We start from the raw sequence: 19978 nt of genomic DNA on the forward strand, positions 1-19978 counted from the left end.
ATACAAATGAAATAGATTATATTTATTAAAATATTGAATAAGTAGATGTATATGTAGATAAATATGTAAAAAATGACTATAAATACAACAAAAGGGAGGGGGACAACACTATTGTAATTAGTTATTATTTCTTTATTCTTTTCTGATTTAGTATTACTCTAAATTCTCAAATTCTTCTTCACGATATTGAAAATTACTATTACAACGTCTTGATAACCAACTCTTTTGGTAATCGAAATATCTCCATGATATTTCTTCAGATTGTGGTAATCCAGGTGGTAGTTTTTCCACTTCTCTATAATACCAACGACGATCAACTTTATTAAATTCCCAATTCCTATTTTTAGCTAATTCTCTAGCTGATAAAAATTGATCATATGTTCCTTGATAATGATAAAAGATAAAAAATAAAGTATCTAAATCAAACTTTGTAAATATTCTTGCTAATGAAGTATTAGAATAAATATCTTCTTTAGGTTCAGATTCTTTATTTTTCTTATCATCAGAAGAACCTTTATGTAAATTATTGTTACTATTGTTCTTAGTATTGTTTAATGATGGTGATCGTTGATTAGATGACAATTGGTCCTGTGATGATGATTGTGAGGGTGCTTGTTGTTGTCGATTTTCATTTTGGGTCGGTTGTTGTTGCTGTTGTTGTTGTTGCTGTTGTTGTTGTTGTTGTTGTTGTTGTTGTTGTTGTTGTTGTTGATTTTGTTGTTGTTTGGTAGGATCAGCAGAATATATGAATCTTATAGGTTCACTTGGAAAGAATATGGAGGTTGGATGATTTAATGACAATGGTTTTTGAAACAAAAATGGAGTATCAGCATCTAAAGAATCAGGACAATTCAATAATGATGACTCCAATTGTAAAGCCACTCTGGAAGATAATTCTGTTGAAGGTTGTAAAAGACTTTTTTTCGAATTTAACCAATATTTTAATTCTTTTTCAAATAAGGGGTTTTTAAATGCAGAATTTTCTTTTATTTCATTTTCAATTTGATCATTAATTTCTTTTGTTCTATCAGGTGGGAAATGAGCTTCCAAGTTCACTGGAATTGATGCGTTCTTTTTCTTAGAGGATGTTTTATTTGAATTTAATGTAGTTGGTATTTTTGCACTTGAATTTTGAATAGAATTGGAAGCATCGTCTTTTTGTTTTTTGGTAACTAATAGATCAATTGATTGTTTTTTCTTCAATAGACGTTCTTGTTTCTTTAAAGATTTTGAAGTAGATAAATTATTAGTCTGGGCTGTTGAAGCACTGGCATTATTACTATTGCTATTGCTAGTACCAATGTTATTATTAGCAGTAGCATTATTATTAGTAGTGGAATTGGTAGAAGATAAAATAGAATCTTTTGAAATATCTTGTTGTGAAGTATTAGCAGAAGAGGAAGGCAAGATTTCACAAGCCATATCATCATAGATAGTATCATATTCTATGAAATCTGGCTCATTATTATTTTCTACATAATATTTAATGTCATCACTAAATTCTACCACAGTTTCTGGGTCCATTTCATTATTTTGTAATAATTTTAAAATGTTCTCTAAATTTACAATATGGAACTCATGTCTTTCAATTTGTTCAGTGTTTTCTTGAGTTTCGAAAGATTCTAATTGTTTTTGTAAATCTTCCAAGCAGCCTTGAATGAATAAACATTGGTCTCTTTTTTTCAATTCTTTAGGGTCTTTGACTAAGTCTGGGTTCGTCAAAGCTTCGGTAGAGAATTGTTTTGTTTTCATCAATTTCTCAATTGTCTTGAACCGTTCCATCCCATTTTCAATTAATCTTCTATTTTCCATCAAAATACTTTGCTTTTCCTTCACATCTTCCTTACTTAACCAAATCTTAATCTGTTCTCTTTGCTTTTGTAATTTTTTAATCTCTCTCTTTAAGTCAGATTCCAATTTCTCTCTGTATGAAGAATTATTTGGATCAGTCGATTGGAACTTCTCATATATCTTTTCATATTCCTCCAATCCTTCTTTAACTTTTTCAATAGCTTATCAATATCTTGCTGTAATTTTCTTTGTGACATGATTGTGATTGAGATTTACACGTGTCTCTGTTTTTTCTTATATTTTATTATTTGTATTTTATATTTTTTTTGTCCTTAGTTTTATTTTATTTTTAAAAAAATTAGTTTTTTCTTTTTAACCGCTTTATTCAAACCATTCAACAGATAAAGTAATTGAACTGTCTACGTAACACTAACAGTATTTAGGAGTAGAAATACGTTATGTGTATATAGTTATATAGTTATCGAAATAAGTAACTTTGCCAAAAATAGATATATCTATCTGTCCGTCTATATAAACATATATATATATATATTCATGATAGGGTTCCTTTTTAGAATTAACGGAACTTTAAATTTCGTATTCATTTTCAATTCTTACTTCCAATTTCACGAAAATAAAAAAAGAAATAATGAAAAAAATCGTGTAAAGTGACGTAGAAAGAGTACAAAGATAATATATATGAATGATTACGTTAAAGATAAATTAAATTCAAGATAAATTTGATCATTATATTTTAAGTGGAGTAGCCACAAGATATATTAAGGACAATATTTGCATATTTGACTAGTATGTCGATAATTGGCTAAGCCATATTATTATCTAATTATGATAATATAATAAATAATATAATATGAAATGATGAAGCATAATAATAACGAAACTATAATATTTTTATATTATAATGGTATAATATCATATATATATATATATAAATCACATATACATTTCTTAGCTGACATTTAAGTCAGCTGATTGTCATAATTTCAAACGTTCCGTAATTCCAAAATCTTAAAATTCCGCTGGAAAGTGTTAATGCTATATATAACAAGTTATTGGCTGATAAAAAAACCCTGTGACTCATTGTAAAGGTTTAGTAACTTTATAGGTAAGATTCCCTGGGAAATAGGGTAATAAGAAGTTCATGAGGAATGTGAAAAAAGTGATGACTATGTATGTATAGAATAACAAAGTTTAGAAATATAACCTCTATTCATGTGTATATATAAGCATGTATATTTGTAAGATATCTATAGGTCAAACTGTATCAACATTATTAGAACTTAAATATAACACACATCTTAGTGAAAAATAAAAAAATATTCATACGTAATGTCACAAAGCATTTGGGTCGATAGGTTAAGTAATCCAACGTTGTCTACGTTACCACAAGATTACAAGAATCCTCAAGAGGTACCCTTTATTTGCCAAGAAACTACTTCTATAGAGGTTCCACAATTGGATACTCTACCAGATTCTTTAAATGATCCCTATATTGTTGTTCTATGTGTTTGGTCATCACTGTTGTTTAGGTTAACTGGTGATAATGATATAATTATTTATATTTCCAATTCAAAAATATTAAGGTTCGAAATTATTAGTACTTGGTCGTTCCAAGAAATGTATGATACAGTATGCACAGAACTGAATAAACTTCAAGCTCTACCATCCATTGAATCATTAGATACTTTATCTCTAGAAATACAAAAGCAAAATGGATCAGAGTTAATTCCAAAACTGTTTACTCAGATGGTCTTATTAGAAGGTGATACAAGCTTGGATCAATTCAAATATAATCCGTTAGATATATCTTTATTATTGCATTTATCTTCCACTGAATCTGCAAATTCCATATTAACCATTAATTACAATTCAAGGATTTATTCCAAGGAAAGAATTCTGAATTTATTTGATCAGCTATTACAATTTATTTCTGCTGTGATTATCGATCCAAAGAGAATCATAGCAAAAATCAATCTAATTACTCCTGATTCCCTAACTAACCTACCAAACCCCAAAGCTGCATTGGGTTGGTGTGATTTTGTGGGTTGTATACATGATATTTTCCAAGATAATGCTGAAAGATTCCCGGAAAGAACTTGTGTGGTAGAAACCCCATCTTTTGATTCTAATTTACCTTTAAGAAAATTTACTTATGGTGATATTAATCGTTCTTCTAATTTAGTGGCTCATTATTTAATCTCAAAGGGTATTGAAGTTGGGGATGTTGTAATGATATATTCTTCTCGTGGTGTGGATCTAATGATTTGTGTGATGGGTGTATTGAAAGCAGGTGCTACATTTTCCGTTATAGATCCTTCTTACCCACCTGAAAGGCAAACTGTTTATCTAAGTGTGGCTAAACCTCGTGGTTTGATTGTTATCAGAAAAGCTGGTCAATTAGATCCATTAGTTAAAGATTATATTGCTAAAGAATTAGATATTAAAGCATTTATTCCCTCTATTGAAATCCAAGATAACGCCACACTACAAGGTGCATTGACAAACGATCCTTTAGAAAAAGTTAGATCTTTAGAAAATGTGCGTACAGATATCATTCTGGGTCCAGATTCGAATCCAACATTATCGTTCACTTCCGGTTCCGAAGGTTTACCAAAAGGTGTGCTAGGTAGACATTTCTCATTGGCTTATTATTTTAATTGGATGTCCAAGACTTTTAAACTTTCTTCCTCTGATAGATTTACCATGTTAAGTGGTATTGCTCATGATCCAATTCAAAGAGATATGTTTACACCATTGTATTTAGGTGCTCAATTATATGTCCCAACTCAAACAGATATTGGAACCCCAGGTAAATTAGCTGAATGGATATCTAAATATCAATGCACTGTTACACATTTAACCCCAGCAATGGGTCAATTATTAGCAGCTCAAGCCACAGCACAAATTTCAGCCTTACATCATGCATTTTTCGTGGGTGATATCTTGACTAAAAGAGATTGTACACGTTTACAGTCCTTAGCCCCAAACTGTAATATTGTTAATATGTATGGTACTACTGAAACTCAAAGAGCTGTATCATATTATGAAGTTATTTCTAAAAATCAAGACCCAACTTTCTTAGAGTCATTAAAAGATACAATCCCAGCAGGTAAAGGTATGTATAACGTACAATTGTTGGTTGTGAATAGATATGATAGAACTCAAATATGTGGTGTGGGTGAAGTTGGTGAAATTTATATGCGTGCAGGTGGTTTAGCGGAAGGGTACCGTGGTTTACCAGATCTAAACAAGGAAAAATTCGTTAATAATTGGTTCGTAGATGAGAATCACTGGAATTATTTAGATGATAAGAAAGATAAACCTTGGAATAAATACTGGCTGGGTCCAAGAGATAGATTATACAGAACAGGGGATTTAGGTCGTTATTTACCTGATGGTAATTGTGAATGTTGTGGTAGGGCAGATGATCAAGTTAAAATTCGTGGGTTTAGAATTGAATTAGGTGAAATCGATACTCATATCTCTCAATATCCTTTAGTAAGAGAAAATATTACTTTGGTTCGTAAAAATCAAAATGGTGAGCCTACTTTAATTACATTTATGGTTCCCAGATTCGATATGGAAGATCAATTACATAAATATTATGAGCCTTTATCAAATAATGTCTCTACAGATCCAATTGTTAAAGGTCTTCTTGAATATGGTCAACTTACAAAACAGATTAAAGATTTCTTAAAGAAAAGATTAGCCAGTTATTCAATTCCCACTCTGATTGTTGTAATGAATAAGCTTCCTTTAAATCCTAATGGGAAAGTAGATAAACCAAAATTGCAATATCCAACAGAAAAGCAATTGCAATTAGTTCAACAAAATACAAATATTGAAAATGAAACTGTTAATTTTACTCCAACTGAAAAGAGAGTACTGGAATTATGGCTGAAAGTTTTACCTTCTCCTCCTGCTTCAGTCACTGTCGAGGATTCTTTCTTTGATCTGGGTGGTCATTCGCTTTTAGCTACTAAAATGATTTTTATGTTGAAAAAACAGTATAATATAAATATTCCATTAAACACAATTTATAAATTTCCAACAATTAAAGAATTCGCAAATAAAATTGACAATAGGGAAGTTTCTGAAACTGAAACTGATACGTCTTCAATTACCTCTTCAAATAATTATTTTGCGGATGCTAAAAAACTAGTAAAGAGTTTGCCAGAATTATATCCTTCAAACTCTGCAAATAATATATCCAATAAGAAAGCTATTAATTTTTTTGTCACTGGTGTAACCGGATTTTTAGGTTCTTATATCTTATCAAATATTTTAAACCGTGAAGGAGATGTCAACTATAAAGTATTTGCTCATGTTCGTTCTAGCTCCAAAGAAGAAGGCTTGCAACGTATAAGAAAAGCTGGTATTATATATGGTACTTGGAATGAATCATTTGTGGAAAATATCGAAGTTGTGCTAGGTGACTTATCCGTCAAGCAATTTGGATTATCAGATGCAGATTGGAATTCATTAGCAAGTTTAATTGATGTAATTATCCATAACGGTGCTTTAGTTCATTGGGTTTATCCATACTCTAAGTTAAGAGCTTCAAATGTAATTGCAACAATTAATGTGATGAGTTTAGCTACAATTGGTAAACCAAAGAATTTTGATTTTGTTTCATCAACTTCTGTTTTAGATACTACGTTTTATTTTGACTTATCGGAAAAGTTAATTAAAGATGGTAAAGATGGTATTTTAGAGACTGATGATTTAATGGGTTCATCGAATGGGCTGTCAGGTGGTTACGGTCAATCAAAATGGGTAGCTGAATATTTAGTGAGAGAGGCTGGTAAGAGAGGTTTAAGAGGTTGTATTGTTAGGCCAGGTTACGTTACAGGTGCTTCCAAAAATGGTTCATGTAATACTGATGACTTTTTATTGAGATTTATGAAAGGTTGTTTGCAACTAGGATATGTTCCAGATATTGATAACAGTGTCAACATGGTTCCTGTGGATCATGTTGCACAAGTAGTGGTAGCTACATCTTTGTATAGTCCAAGTTCTACTGAATTGCCGGTTGCTCATGTTACAGCACATCCTAGAATTAGCCTCAGGGATTATGTCTCCGTCTTAAATGATTATGGTTATTTTGTAAAGCAAACAAGTTATGCTGATTGGAGGGATAGACTAGAAAATGCAACCATCAATGAAGGTCAAGAAAATGCATTATATCCTTTATTACATATGGTATTGAATAATTTAGAAGAAAATACGAAAGCTCCAGAATTAGATGACCGAAACGCACAATTTTCTTTAGACAAGGATAATGCAAATGTTACAAAATCAATCAGTATGGGTGCCACACCTCGACAAATTGCTATATATATATCTTTTTTGATTCAAGTGGGATTTTTAAGCAATGTAGCAATTAACTCTACTAAGAAACTGCCTGTTTTAGAACTAACTAAGTCACAAATTGAACTAGTATCCTCCGGTGCTGGGTCTCGTACTAGTTCAGCAAAATAAATTCAACGTCAAATTCTTCTCGAGTTGTTCAATTGTTTTTCTTTATAGGTATATGTAGAATTGTGTATATTAATACTTGTAAAATACTTAGGATATTTCAATTTATATCAGTGTTCTTCAAGGTCTGTTTTATCGATGGAAGTTACTAACTAGGCAAAACTCCAGCTTATGAGGTTGAAATTAAGAATAATTAAAGAAAAAATTCTAGAACTCTTTTTAGCTCAAATAGGAAACCGGAATTTAACAAATTAGTATTATTGAAACTTGTCCTTAAGTTATTTTTATAACAGCTGAAGGCGGTCATATTACGGATGACTGAAACAAATGATAAATTTACGAAAAAAAAGTAAAATAACATTTTTAATAATCATTAAAAGAACGTGACGTAATATAAATGACATGATTCCAAATATGGTACATACTATCTTTAAGGTAATAGTAATAACTTCTAAAAATAAAAAAAAAAATAAAAAAAAAAAACTAAAAAAATAAATAAAAAAAAATTAGAAAATAAAACAATTAAGAATTGCAACGCTGTTCTAGTTATTAAATAAAAATTGAAGGTCTGCTGGTGTCAATCTGTTAATAGCGGCAGAGTCTTGATTAATTGTTGCGTTGATCATATTAGCTTTCTTTTCTTGTAATTCAATGATCCTTGATTCAATACTATCTTCTATACAGAATCTAGTAATTTTAACGGGTCTATACTGACCTATTCTATGAACTCTATCACCACTTTGCCATTCCACACTTGGATTCCACCAAGGGTCCAATATGAATACTTGAGAAGCTTCGCATAAGTTTAATGCAACACCACCGGCTTTTAAACTTACTAGAAACACTTCACAATGGATATTATTCATAAAATATTTAATAGTTTCATCCCTTTGAGTTGGAGACATACTACCTTGTAATTTTACTGTTTCGAATCCAGCACGCTTTAATCTCCATTCTACTAAATCTAGCATACTTGTGAATTGAGAAAATACAATTGATTTAATGGTTCTTTTATCACTTCTCAAATTATACAATTCTTCGACCAATGCTTCTATCTTTGTAGATGATTTCCATTTCCCGCTCAAATCCAAACGATTGATAATACTTTTCTTGGAAAATACTTCTGGATCAACCTCCAGAGAAGGTTGTGATAAATCGATACTCAATCCAATATGGCAAACAGGGCAAGATAATTTTTCACTTTCACCTAAGAAGGAAGATTCTACATATTCCTTTATGCATAGTCGGCAAAATTGATGATGACATTTGGATTCAATAGGTTCTTCAGCTTCATCGTTACATAATTGGCAGACATAGATTCCTGAATTCTTATTATTTAATTCTGATTTTAATTTTTTTAAAACTAAATCTGGATGATCTGCCATTTGTCTCATTCTTGTAATTAAAGTGAAGATATTTGCATAATTGTTCAAAACTACACCTTGTTCTACATAAGAATTGAATTTTCTTTTAATATCAGAATAAAGACTTCTATATAAATCTTTTTCTTCATCATTAAAATAATCCTTTCTTATTGTAACGATTCTTGGAGGTAAACCTAAATCATCAGCTCTTTCTACTTTTGTTCTTCTTAACATTATATTTTTCAACAATACTTGAATATTATTAAATGAATCTAAACCCGAACCTTCTATACCAAATTTCAGAATATTTTTCAACATAAAATGATTGAAAAAATTAGTATGCTGCATGACTACATGATTACAGTTATCACAATGCATTCTATCGGTAAATTTCCAATCTTTGGAAGCACAATCACATTTAGTACAAAAATACATGGAAAATGGCACAATATCTAAGAATCTAATCAAAGAATACATTTCACCAATTCTATTTTGTAAAGGAGTCCCCGAAAGACACCATCTCTTTTTTGTAATTAATGAGTTAACAGCCTTTGCAGTATTACTAGTTCTATCTTTAATGTTATGAGCTTCATCTAAGATGACTCTGTGAAATGGTAGATGATGTAAAACTGAATTTTCCTTAACGAGGCCTGTCTTCCTTCTAAACCCATAGGTTTGTTTTCTATAAACCGATTCTAATACAGCATATGTCGTTAATATGACATTATAATCTTTCAAGGAGTGCATATCTGAAGTTCTATTACCACCATGATAAACATAAGTGGTTAACATACCATTTGTATGTTGATCAATCTCATTTTTCCATTGCATTAATGCCACAGTGGGCGCTACTACTAAGTTTTGTCTTTCCACTTTTTTACCCGGTTGAGAAGGATCATAATCATTCAAATCATTCATTAGAAGAGCAATCGTTTGAATTGTCTTACCCATCCCCATTTCATCAGCCAATACACCTCCATTATAAGGAGAGTTTTCTTCTTGGTTGATTAGCCAATGTAGACCTTCCAATTGAAAAGGTAATAATTTGATCGTCATATGTTTAGGCTGAAGAGCTCTCTTTGGTACATACTCAGTAGAGTTTTGAAGAGTTGGGAAAACATCTTTCAAATAGGGATGGTTTTCAAAAAGGCGTAGGGTATTACGTTCGTAAGGAGTAGTCTTGGGCTTTTTCGGTTTAGCTTTATTCTTTTTGGTGGTTGCTTTACGACGATTCTTGGCCAACGGTTTATCTTCTACATCACTTTCCTCTTCATGATTCTCATCTCCACTATTTTCAATATTGATTTGTTCTGTATCGTCTGTTAAATCAATCAGATTGTCCTTTGAAGAAGATGCCTTGCGACGTTTCGCTTCTGTTACTACAAAATCTTCATCCTCATCATCCTCACTCTTTATCTCCTGAATATCATCATCATCTGAAACCTCTTTATAATTAACTTTACCAGCACTTCTTCTCTTCTTAGCTGTAGCAGACCTTGTTCTCTTACGAATAAATCCACCTTCTTCCATTATTAAGCAAATATAAGTTTGTATATAATTCTCTGTATCACAAGTATATCAAGTTTTCCTACTTTTGTTTGTGTAACCGCTAATATTAATATTAAGTCATCCAGTTCCAATAACCATCCATCCAGCAATCACCTTTCTATTATCATTATTATGTAAATAATATCGAAATTTTAATTACTAATATTTGCCATCTCATCGAATCTCATCCAAGATTCTCCGAGTAGTCCAAAACAGAATATATCACCCAAAACAGCACTTCGCTCACGTGAGGCACGCAGACTTTTCTGTGTGTTTTCGAAACAGGAAATATTCCATTTAAGGGGCTCAAGGCGGGGTTCTTTTTACCTTTTACTTTCTTTTTATTTTTTTCTTTTTTCTCTTTTTATTTTTATTTCATTGAGCAAAAAAAATCGAAATCAACTGGCCAAAATTACAATGGCCAAAAATATAATTGGATTAATTTGATAGGAAAAAAAAACGCAATAGATAGCTTAGTGCATCGTCTTCTAGGTTGGGAATTGTACGGTGATATATAGACAAGAAAGAGAAAAGAAAAAAATACAAAGAGATAAAAATGATAATAATATAACATTCTTAAACAGGAGGTGAGAAAGACTCTGAATTTTAAGGAAACGTTGGAAGAATCGGTAAGCCTTTGGGTGATGTGCATAGGCACGTTGATCAAAATGGCATTTAAACTTAGGTTACTGGCACGGAAACCATCGCCTGAATAAATCTGGGGGACCCATACTTGTATAGCAAAGTGACAACACGACATCTTGATATCGTAGTTTACTCAACTCAAAATTTGACCGATTGATTAATAATGGTTCAATTTTTACTTATTATTATTATTATTATAATTATTATTATCAGTAGCAGTAGTACTTTTTATTTTTTTCATGAATGCGAGTATTTCATTACTTGGGTCGTGGGTAAGTTTCCAAGTTTCAGATTAAGGCAATGCAGTATCTTCTGGGCACACAGAGGCAGTAGCCAAACCAGCCGACATCTGCAGAATAAAATAAATTGCACTACACGAATTGAAACCGGGCATTTTTCCTGAATAGAGGTCATCGTGAGATATGGTAAGTGTCCAGAATCGATCCTAGCTGTGAGGTGAGTGAGATCTAGTGCGATACGGCACGAATGTGAGGTTGGCTGACATTACCGCGATACTTCTCTGGACCACACAAATTGTCAATCTTTAAAAGTAAACTTATGTGTAATGAGAGATAGTTTTTCCGGTTTGAATGCCTTTGTGCTATTGATAGCTCTCTCCCTTGTTTATTTGAGGATGTGGCCTTTATTCCACACAAAGGGCTTCGCCAGAACTGTTGTACATGCATTTCTTTGGCGATCAGGCTAAGTGTCTTAATGTATATACTATTTACAATCATGATTATTCAAACGTGGATCATTCTGGGAAAACTTCTTTTTTAAGCGTATTATGAATGATGTAAAGTATAGGGGAGGCAAGTGATGAAGAAAGTATATCTAATAATAGAAAATAGCGTGCACATATTAAGAAAATAACGTAGACATGCAATATAAATAATTTGTACTCGACCCTTCTACGTGCGTGTCTGAGTAAAGAATGTGTACACGCATCGTAATCAAGTGCTAAGGAGGTGCAAGATACTGTAAATTTTCTTCTATCTGAATGCTAAATCTTCTATATCTCGGTAGGCTAATTAATTCCCTTTCTCATCATAATGTAAGCTTTAACCACCAAACGGTTTACATCATTTTAGTAATAAACTTGTCAATTAAAGTAATTTCTTTGGCAATTAGGAAAATGTTAATGTGAATTGCCTACTGGGAAAAAAATTAAAAAAAAAACAATGAAATAAAATATATATTATTACATTAGTTCCCATAAAAAAAAGGTAAAAGATATTTGTATATTTACTAAAATTGGCAAGTTCTCCTACAGAGAAAAACGGAAAAGAGAAAAAAAATGGAAAACCATTTCTGTCCAATTATTTCAAGTGGTATGATGAAGGCATTACTTTCCTGATTGTGCTACTAAATATTAATCGTATTTTGAAAATTGCAACCCTAGGATCTGTTTCTCTTTGTAGTTTTGCTATCTTGTTTGTTGATGTTTATTATAATTTTTCGGATAACATTGCCATGGGGATATTTAGAATATTGGTTGATTGTTTCCTAATTATTTGATGGAGCTTACTATTTTACCAGTTTTATTTTTTTTATTGTTTCTTATCAACACTTTGTCATTTTCTTAATAATGTCGTTTGTTTTTTTACTGTTACAAATCAGATAAGTAGTTTAAATTGTTTTAAATCTCGTACTTGTAAACTTATAGTTTCTATTTAATAGCTAATTCGCTTATTTTTCCTACCTCATTAACTAGGTTCTTTTTATAAAAAAAACTAATTAAAAAAAGAATTTAAAAATCATGCATGATTAATCATTTATGTATAAACAGAGTTTCAAAACATATTTCCCCTCTTGATTTGTTTAAAACCTTCAAATTTTACCGGTACCAGTTTACTCTTGTGTCTTATTTCCAAATGTGGAAGGCTCAATTGAAAGACCTGCAAGGCGTTTGTTAGAGTTTATTTCTTGGAGAATCATCTGTACTACTAATGATATATCGTAGAAAGAAATTTGTAGGTAGTTTTAATTTTTTTTTTCTAATTGTGATGCCACAGTCAATGAAATCCAATTTAATTAACAGCTTAACTAATCTTCTCGAGTAGCGGTTTTATTATCTTTTTACATTCCAGACCCACTTCTCAACCAATCATTGGGTATCTTGGTAATATTGATACCTGCGAAATCTTGTTAATAGTTTGATACCATTTCGATTTAATTTTCAGCGTAATGAACTCTAATTTTATTTTGTAAAACTGTTTATAATTTTTATTCTTTTCTTTTCTTTAACTGCTAAAATTTTGTTTTAAACTATTATATTTATAACTGTTTCAATAACTATAAAGTATTGATATCAAATTTATTCTGTACCTCTATTTGTTTGTTTTTAAAACATCAAATAACATCAAATAAATTAGAATAAGAAAAGAAATATTTCGAACAAGTTATTAATTATTCACACTGGAAAGAAGCATAATAACGATGTTTCCTCAAAATAATCAATATATCACTCATCAACCCTTACTCAATCAAAACGCTCAACTAAATCAAAATGCTCAACTAAATCAACTAACCTCAACTTATTCACAAGCTTATCATGCATCAACTCTACAATATAATAATAATAATAATAATAATAATAATAATAATAATAATAATAATAATAGGGATATTTTACCGCGACTAAATGATGGTCCAATAAAATCCCAATTTCCAAATCAAGATATATTACATTTAGCAAATGAACATTCACAAGTTAATTCTAGTCAACTTAATCAATTGCATTCTAATCAATTAAGTGCCAGCCAATTTCATCCTAATCAATTACACATTAATCAACCTAATTTTATACAAACCCCAGAAAACTCTCTTCCTCAATCTCAATCACTTCCTCAGCCTAAATTACAATTACAATCACAACAACAGACTAAGCAACAACTACAATATCTTGATCCTGTATCACATTCAATAAGTGAAACTTGGCTGGCAATAGGTACATTAGCAGAGACTATTGGAGATGCAGATAGGGCTGCTATGGCTTATGATACAACTCTAAATTATAATGAATATTCAACAAAGGCTTTAACAAGTCTAGCTAGCCTTTATAGAGCAAGAGATATGTTCCATAAAGCCTCACAATTATATGAACGTGCGTTGGCTATTGATCCTTCGTTATCTGATATCTGGGCTACTTTAGGCCATTGCTATTTGATGTTAGATGATTTACAAAAAGCTTATAATGCATATCAGCAAGCATTAAATAATTTAAGTGATCCAAACGTTCCTAAATTATGGCATGGTATTGGCATTCTATATGACAGATATGGATCTCTGGATTTTGCAGAAGAGGCATTCAAAAAAGTTTTAGATCTTGATCCAAATTTTGAAAAAGCTAACGAAATATATTTTAGGTTAGGAATTATTTATAAACATAAAGGTAGATGGAATGAAGCAATTGAAAGTTTAAATTGCATATTAAAGCGTCCTCCACCACCATTAACTGAATCTGATATTTGGTTTCAAATAGGTAATATATTAGAAAATAAATTTGATTGGAATGGTGCAAAGGATGCATATGAACATGTCTCAAAGAATAATAATAGTAATCCCAAACTGTTAAAACAATTAGGCTGTTTATATAGCATGGAGAATGTAGAATTTTACAATTTAGATATCGCTATGGGTCATTTAGTTAAATCGTTGGAACTCGACCCAACTGATTCTACAACATGGTACTACTTAGGTAGGATACATATGGCTAAAAAAGATTTCACAGCAGCTTACGAATCTCTTCAGCAAGCTGTTAATCGTGATTCGAGAAACCCAATATTTTGGTGCTCTATTGGTGTCTTATATTATCAGATAGGTCAAAATCATGATGCTCTTGATGCGTATACAAGAGCTATTAGATTAAATCCTTACATTAGCGAAGTTTGGTACAATTTAGGAACATTATATGAAACTTGTAATGATCAAATTACAGACGCTCTGGATTCTTATGAAAGAGCACTAAGCTTAGATCCAGAAAATCCAGTAATTCAAGGGCGGTTAAATGCGTTGAAAATTCAAGATAAAAAATCTGAATATGATCCTAATAATGTTGTACCTAGTAAAAATTTGCATCCTTCATCTTTATCCAACTTAAATAACCCTCAACCAATAGTAGATATATCAACGATGGCAAGACCGGTTTTGCAAGTAAACACCCAAGGTACAGTAGATAATACAATTATGAAAAGGGAATCGGAAAAAGACTTTTTCCATTCTAGTGATCCAAATATGAGTTCTTCTAATACACCTTTAAATAATATCAGTCAATCAGGTATGCCAAATACAAAGTTAGAAGCAGCTGACATTACAAAAGATAAGCCTTCTAATTCTTTACTTCCAAAGAAAAGATCATTTGCTGATTCAACAACTACATTGGTTGATTCTTCATTCAGTTCAGCTGAAATAATGCCTCTGAAAAGTATTGTTGCAAAAATAGCATTTAAAACCTCACATTTTAATATTGGTAATATTCTTAACAAGATAATTTCCTGCAAATCATAGACTATTCATAAATTCTCAACTCATTTGTTGTAAAATGCATAAAATCTATATTGGTTACTATTTTTCGAACTTGAACAGGAAACTATACTTATTTATAAGAATGTCATAAAATAACTGGTAATTAATTTGAAATCAAGCAAAACAATCTTCGACTTTTAAGTACTATAAGAAAATAAATATTCATTTTGATTAAATTTCAATTATATTCCCTTATATGGTTGAAACCTCTACATGACTACGAGACTATATTAATCAGAATGTAATTTTTATTTTACAGGATATTGTTAAAGTTTTTTTCTCTAAATTAAAGTATATGTTATTTTTAGAAAAATAATTATAATTACTGAGAAAGGACACAAAAAGCATAAGCGTTATTTTGAGAAATATATTCAGTTAGTCTTTTTTTTTTAATAAATAGAACATTAGATAATTTAAAGGCATAATTATCCTGGTTTCTTTTACCTGAATGAAAAAAGAACATTTTGAAGTATAAGCTTTGCTTGCAAGTGTTAAGTTCAAGGTTTAAAAACTGAGAGATATTCTAAATATTTGCAGCGTAGCAAAATGTAAACATATAAAATTTTATTTGATTATATAATTTTAACTCTGAACTTCTCTTAAATGTTGTAATATTGCAGATAATCAATTTTTTGGTGGTAAATTCTTTGAATTACTTGACATTAACTAGATAATACTATTATCTTATGAAGGCTTTTTTAGGTTTGTTCTGTTGTTATGTGTTTTTTGGCACTTTGGTTAATCCAACTTAAGTGGTATTTCTAGTGTGTTAGGAAAGATATATATATATTATACGAATGAAATTAAAGTAAATGTAACGTATCATTTTTATATGATATTTATTAATGTTGTTTAAAGCAAGTTTAATGAGATTTAATACTTCAAAACTTAAAAAATAAAACAAACCTTAAAATGTACAAAATAAGTAAGTTTCTACAAAATATAACTATTAGCAGTAAAGTAATAATACAATACACTAGATTTGATATCTTATCAACTTAGTTACTTAGAAATAGAATATCTCTTTTTATTTTATTTAAGATTGTAGGAAAAGTTATTCTTCTTCTTTTTAGGAAAAGGAAGTATACAAAATGAAAGACATAGAGCAAGCAGTTATAAACGTAGGAAAAATTGGTGTTAATCGATTCTTCAGGAATATTGGTAACCGTGCTATCTAATCATTGAATTCATAATTTTAAGAGGAGCACCTATTTAGTAATAATTTTCTTCGATGGTAATTTTGGACCTTCTACCACTTAATGTCTTACGTATGCCAAAAATATATTTGATTATAATCTAAATTAATCTCTTCAGTTGTAGATTACAGAAAGGTACCGTTATGATAATATAAGATAACATACACACAGAACTTAATACTCCAGTATAACAGCTTTGCTTCCTAAATAAGAAAGTAAGTCACGTGCCATAAACTTTTCTGCAAAAAAATACCGACACCTGCAGGATTTGAACCAGCGCGGGCAGAGCCCAACAGATTTCAAGTCTGTCGCCTTAACCACTCGGCCAAAGTGCCATTTTTAAAAGTTTTTGTATTCCAACAAGTACTAACGTGTCAACCAAGGCACGTAACGCATGCGCTGAAGTCCAACCTCAGAAATAACGTGTCCACAATACATAGACACGTTGTCCAGTTGTCATGATGTTATCTTGCCCGTCCAATTTGTATATAAACTCGTCTAATTCCCATTAATGTCTAACGTTTGTCCATAGTTCTATGTATTCCGGATACATAAAGGAACCAAGCTATTTCGATCTACATTCTATCTGTAATACCACAAAAGTTATAAAAAGAATATAAGTTTATATAGCATTATTGAATCTTTCTTTCTTTATCCTAAACCTTGCCTAACCTTGTCGAAAAGTAGTCACATTTCAAAAATATTTTTAACAATTTGAATTATAAATTGATGCTATAAATTAATATTACATAGAATAAAATTTTTTATTTAAATTTTTTCCTTAGAAATGAGATATAAATGTATCAATAAATATTTTCCATTTTTCGACATCATCATAAATATTACAACTAATTCCCTTATCTATTGCTACGCAATCCTCACTTATTATTAAATATTTTGGTGAAGCGGTTTTATATAGTTTTTCTGGTGCATAGTTATTATTAGTTTTGATGGGAAATTCTATTTTACCTGAATTATTGGCAATCGCATTAGTATTATTTCCCAACGCTTCATCAACAAAAGTTGAAACATCATTGAATGAAGAAGAGATTTTTGGTGACGAAAAGCTATCCATATGATCAAAAACCATATTTTCTTCTTCAATAACAGATTCTGTCATAATTTCGTGTAAATTGAATTGTTGGAAACCTTCATCTTTCAAAATTGATGCTTCAGTTAAACTTGGTCTTTTGCTTTTATTTGATGAACGTCTACGTTTTCCATTCGATACTGACATAGAGTGTGGATATAATTCTCCAGCATTACTTGACAGTGAAGAATGAATCTGATTAGAATTTATAGGTAATTCATGTGCTTGTTCTAAATTATCACGTGAGGGGAAATGAGAAGGGTTATTATTATTATTGCTATTATTATTGTTGTTCTCACTAGAAATTTCATTGACACTGCTATTTTGATTACCATTAGAGGTAGTAACATTATTAGTATCATCTGACTGGCTAATTAATTTTATCACTGGATTTAATATTATTTTTGACCATCTAACCCATCTTAAAAATTCAAGAATCAAGGATAAATTATCATTACTAATATCAAATTTTTTAATATTAATCATTTTTGTTGTAAAATCATTCATGATTTGAAATTTGGATTTTCTTGAATATGAAGGGATATTGATTACGGATCTAATAGAACCATTATCCAGCACAGATAATGCTTGTGTATTAGCATTTTTATTATAACTATTAATATTGTTGCTGTTGTTTTTAGAGGATTGATTCTGATTTGTATTAGAATTTGAACTAGTAACAGTTGGACAATTTGAATTTGAATTTGAATTTGAATTTGAAAGTTTATGTGCATGTTGATTTAAATTTGTCATCGAATTCATTTTTGTAAACAAAGAATTTGACTCTATTTGATTTGAAGAGGATCTTGAAAATCCAGATGAAGATGAGGAAGAATTGGTGGTTGAACTAGATGTCTGAATATAGTTAGAGTTAGTGTTATTACTATGACTATTAGTGTTACTAGTGTTATGAGAATTGGATAAATTATCACCCAATTCGATAATCAAATCTCGCGGTATTAAATCTAATGGGAAAATGCAAGAAGAATCATCAATAATCTCCAAGACTAAAGAAATACCCATTGTATATGAATCTGAATGCTCATTAATCCAATAGTTACTTGATTGTGAAAAAGTATATTCATAAAAATATTGTTGTGGATCCCTAGATTTTTCCAAATATATTCTTGCTAGAGGCTTCGATTCTCCACTAATGCTGATATAAATACCAAACATATTATTTAAATTGGTAGCAATAGAAAATGGAGCATTATTTGCAACGAAATATTCGTCAATGAATTGAGATAATTCAGTATAATACTTAAACAAATCTAATTTACCTTGAGAAGAGATCATAGAAGTTCCTCCTGAGCTCATATTTCCTACAGAGCTGATCCCATCATTATTAGTGTTGTTAGATGAATTATTTGAATTATGATTATTAACATGGTTATTATGATTATGACCATTGCTATTACCATTCGTGTTATTTGTAGATGTTCCGGCAGTATTTGAACCTGTTCCGACACTTGAACTATTCAAAGGATCAACTTCAATTTGTGAAAACGAATCTAACAAATACAAATATTGTAGATTATGATGAAATTCATGCAATGTAGAATATTCACTCAATGAATTAAACAAAATATTTTTACTTTTATCATCATCGTTATCATTTGCAGAATTATTATTTGTAGTACTATCCATTGCCTTATGTTCAATATTTGTATTATAGTAATTGAAATTATCAAAATTCGATGCAAGGACTAATTTCACATCTTTCACTTTCCCTTCTATTTTATCAAAATCGATATCTATTACAATAATCTTAGAAGCAGTAGACAACCGTGATACACCATTGCCAATATCGTCAATGAATGATTCCAACCCCAAAGTTTGACAAAGCTTTGTGATATTATCTAAAGTTACTGAACCAGGTTTATATTCCTGGAATTTTTCAATCATTTTCTTCAACGTTTCCACGTACAAATCAACAGCCATTTTTGAGGAAGTTTACAACACAACTACGTGTATGTCTCTATGTTATTATGCTTTCTTTTACTATCAATTGTTACTCTAATATCAGATACAATTACAGGATATGCCAATTGAATCTAATGACAGATATATAAGGTTTAAAATCCACTAAAGAAATAAACACCGGTGAATAGTCTCTTGCAGCTAACCTATTCGTAATGACTCTCTCTATTCTGTGATATCTAAAAGAGACCTGAAAAAAAGCATTAGGATACTTAAGTAAATCCCTAATTTGTTTTATTTTTCTATAACTTTTTTTCAAATAATATTACTATATTATATTTTCAATTACGTACAAGTCTCATACATATTGAGATTGAAATTTCATCCATCTATCAGTT

At 30.4% G+C, this 19978-nt stretch overlaps 5 protein-coding genes and 1 non-coding gene across 6 annotated transcripts; 2 read left to right on the top strand and 4 right to left on the bottom strand.

The window, feature by feature from the left end:
* Window positions 1–153: 153 nt before the first annotated feature.
* On the bottom strand, window positions 154–1812 carry NOT5 (CCR4-NOT core subunit NOT5; the record flags this gene model as incomplete). Its single annotated transcript, XM_004181907.1, has 1 exon — window positions 154–1812. The coding sequence occupies one exon, from the start codon at window positions 1810–1812 to the stop codon at window positions 154–156; it is 1659 nt and encodes a 552-aa protein (XP_004181955.1).
* Window positions 1813–3141: 1329 nt separating this feature from the next.
* Window positions 3142–7293, top strand: LYS2 (L-aminoadipate-semialdehyde dehydrogenase; the record flags this gene model as incomplete). The annotated part of the gene is made up of 1 exon (XM_004181908.1): window positions 3142–7293. One exon carries the CDS (start codon window positions 3142–3144, stop codon window positions 7291–7293), a length of 4152 nt encoding a protein of 1383 aa, XP_004181956.1.
* A 539-nt stretch (window positions 7294–7832) lies between these two features.
* On the bottom strand, window positions 7833–10184 carry RAD16 (DNA repair protein RAD16; the record flags this gene model as incomplete). The annotated part of the gene is made up of 1 exon (XM_004181909.1): window positions 7833–10184. One exon carries the CDS (start codon window positions 10182–10184, stop codon window positions 7833–7835), a length of 2352 nt encoding a protein of 783 aa, XP_004181957.1.
* A 3102-nt stretch (window positions 10185–13286) lies between these two features.
* On the top strand, window positions 13287–15356 carry CYC8 (transcription regulator CYC8; the record flags this gene model as incomplete). The annotated part of the gene is made up of 1 exon (XM_004181910.1): window positions 13287–15356. The coding sequence occupies one exon, from the start codon at window positions 13287–13289 to the stop codon at window positions 15354–15356; it is 2070 nt and encodes a 689-aa protein (XP_004181958.1).
* A 1467-nt stretch (window positions 15357–16823) lies between these two features.
* Window positions 16824–16905, bottom strand: TBLA0Htrna23S. The gene has a single exon. It is a non-coding gene; the product is annotated as a tRNA-Ser (tRNA).
* Window positions 16906–17351: 446 nt separating this feature from the next.
* MED1 (Med1p) lies at window positions 17352–19601 on the bottom strand (the record flags this gene model as incomplete). The annotated part of the gene is made up of 1 exon (XM_004181911.1): window positions 17352–19601. One exon carries the CDS (start codon window positions 19599–19601, stop codon window positions 17352–17354), a length of 2250 nt encoding a protein of 749 aa, XP_004181959.1.
* Window positions 19602–19978: the final 377 nt, after the last annotated feature.

Source organism: Henningerozyma blattae, chromosome 8 (assembly GCF_000315915.1).
Source record: "Henningerozyma blattae CBS 6284 chromosome 8, complete genome".
Lineage (NCBI taxonomy): Eukaryota > Fungi > Ascomycota > Saccharomycetes > Saccharomycetales > Saccharomycetaceae > Henningerozyma > Henningerozyma blattae.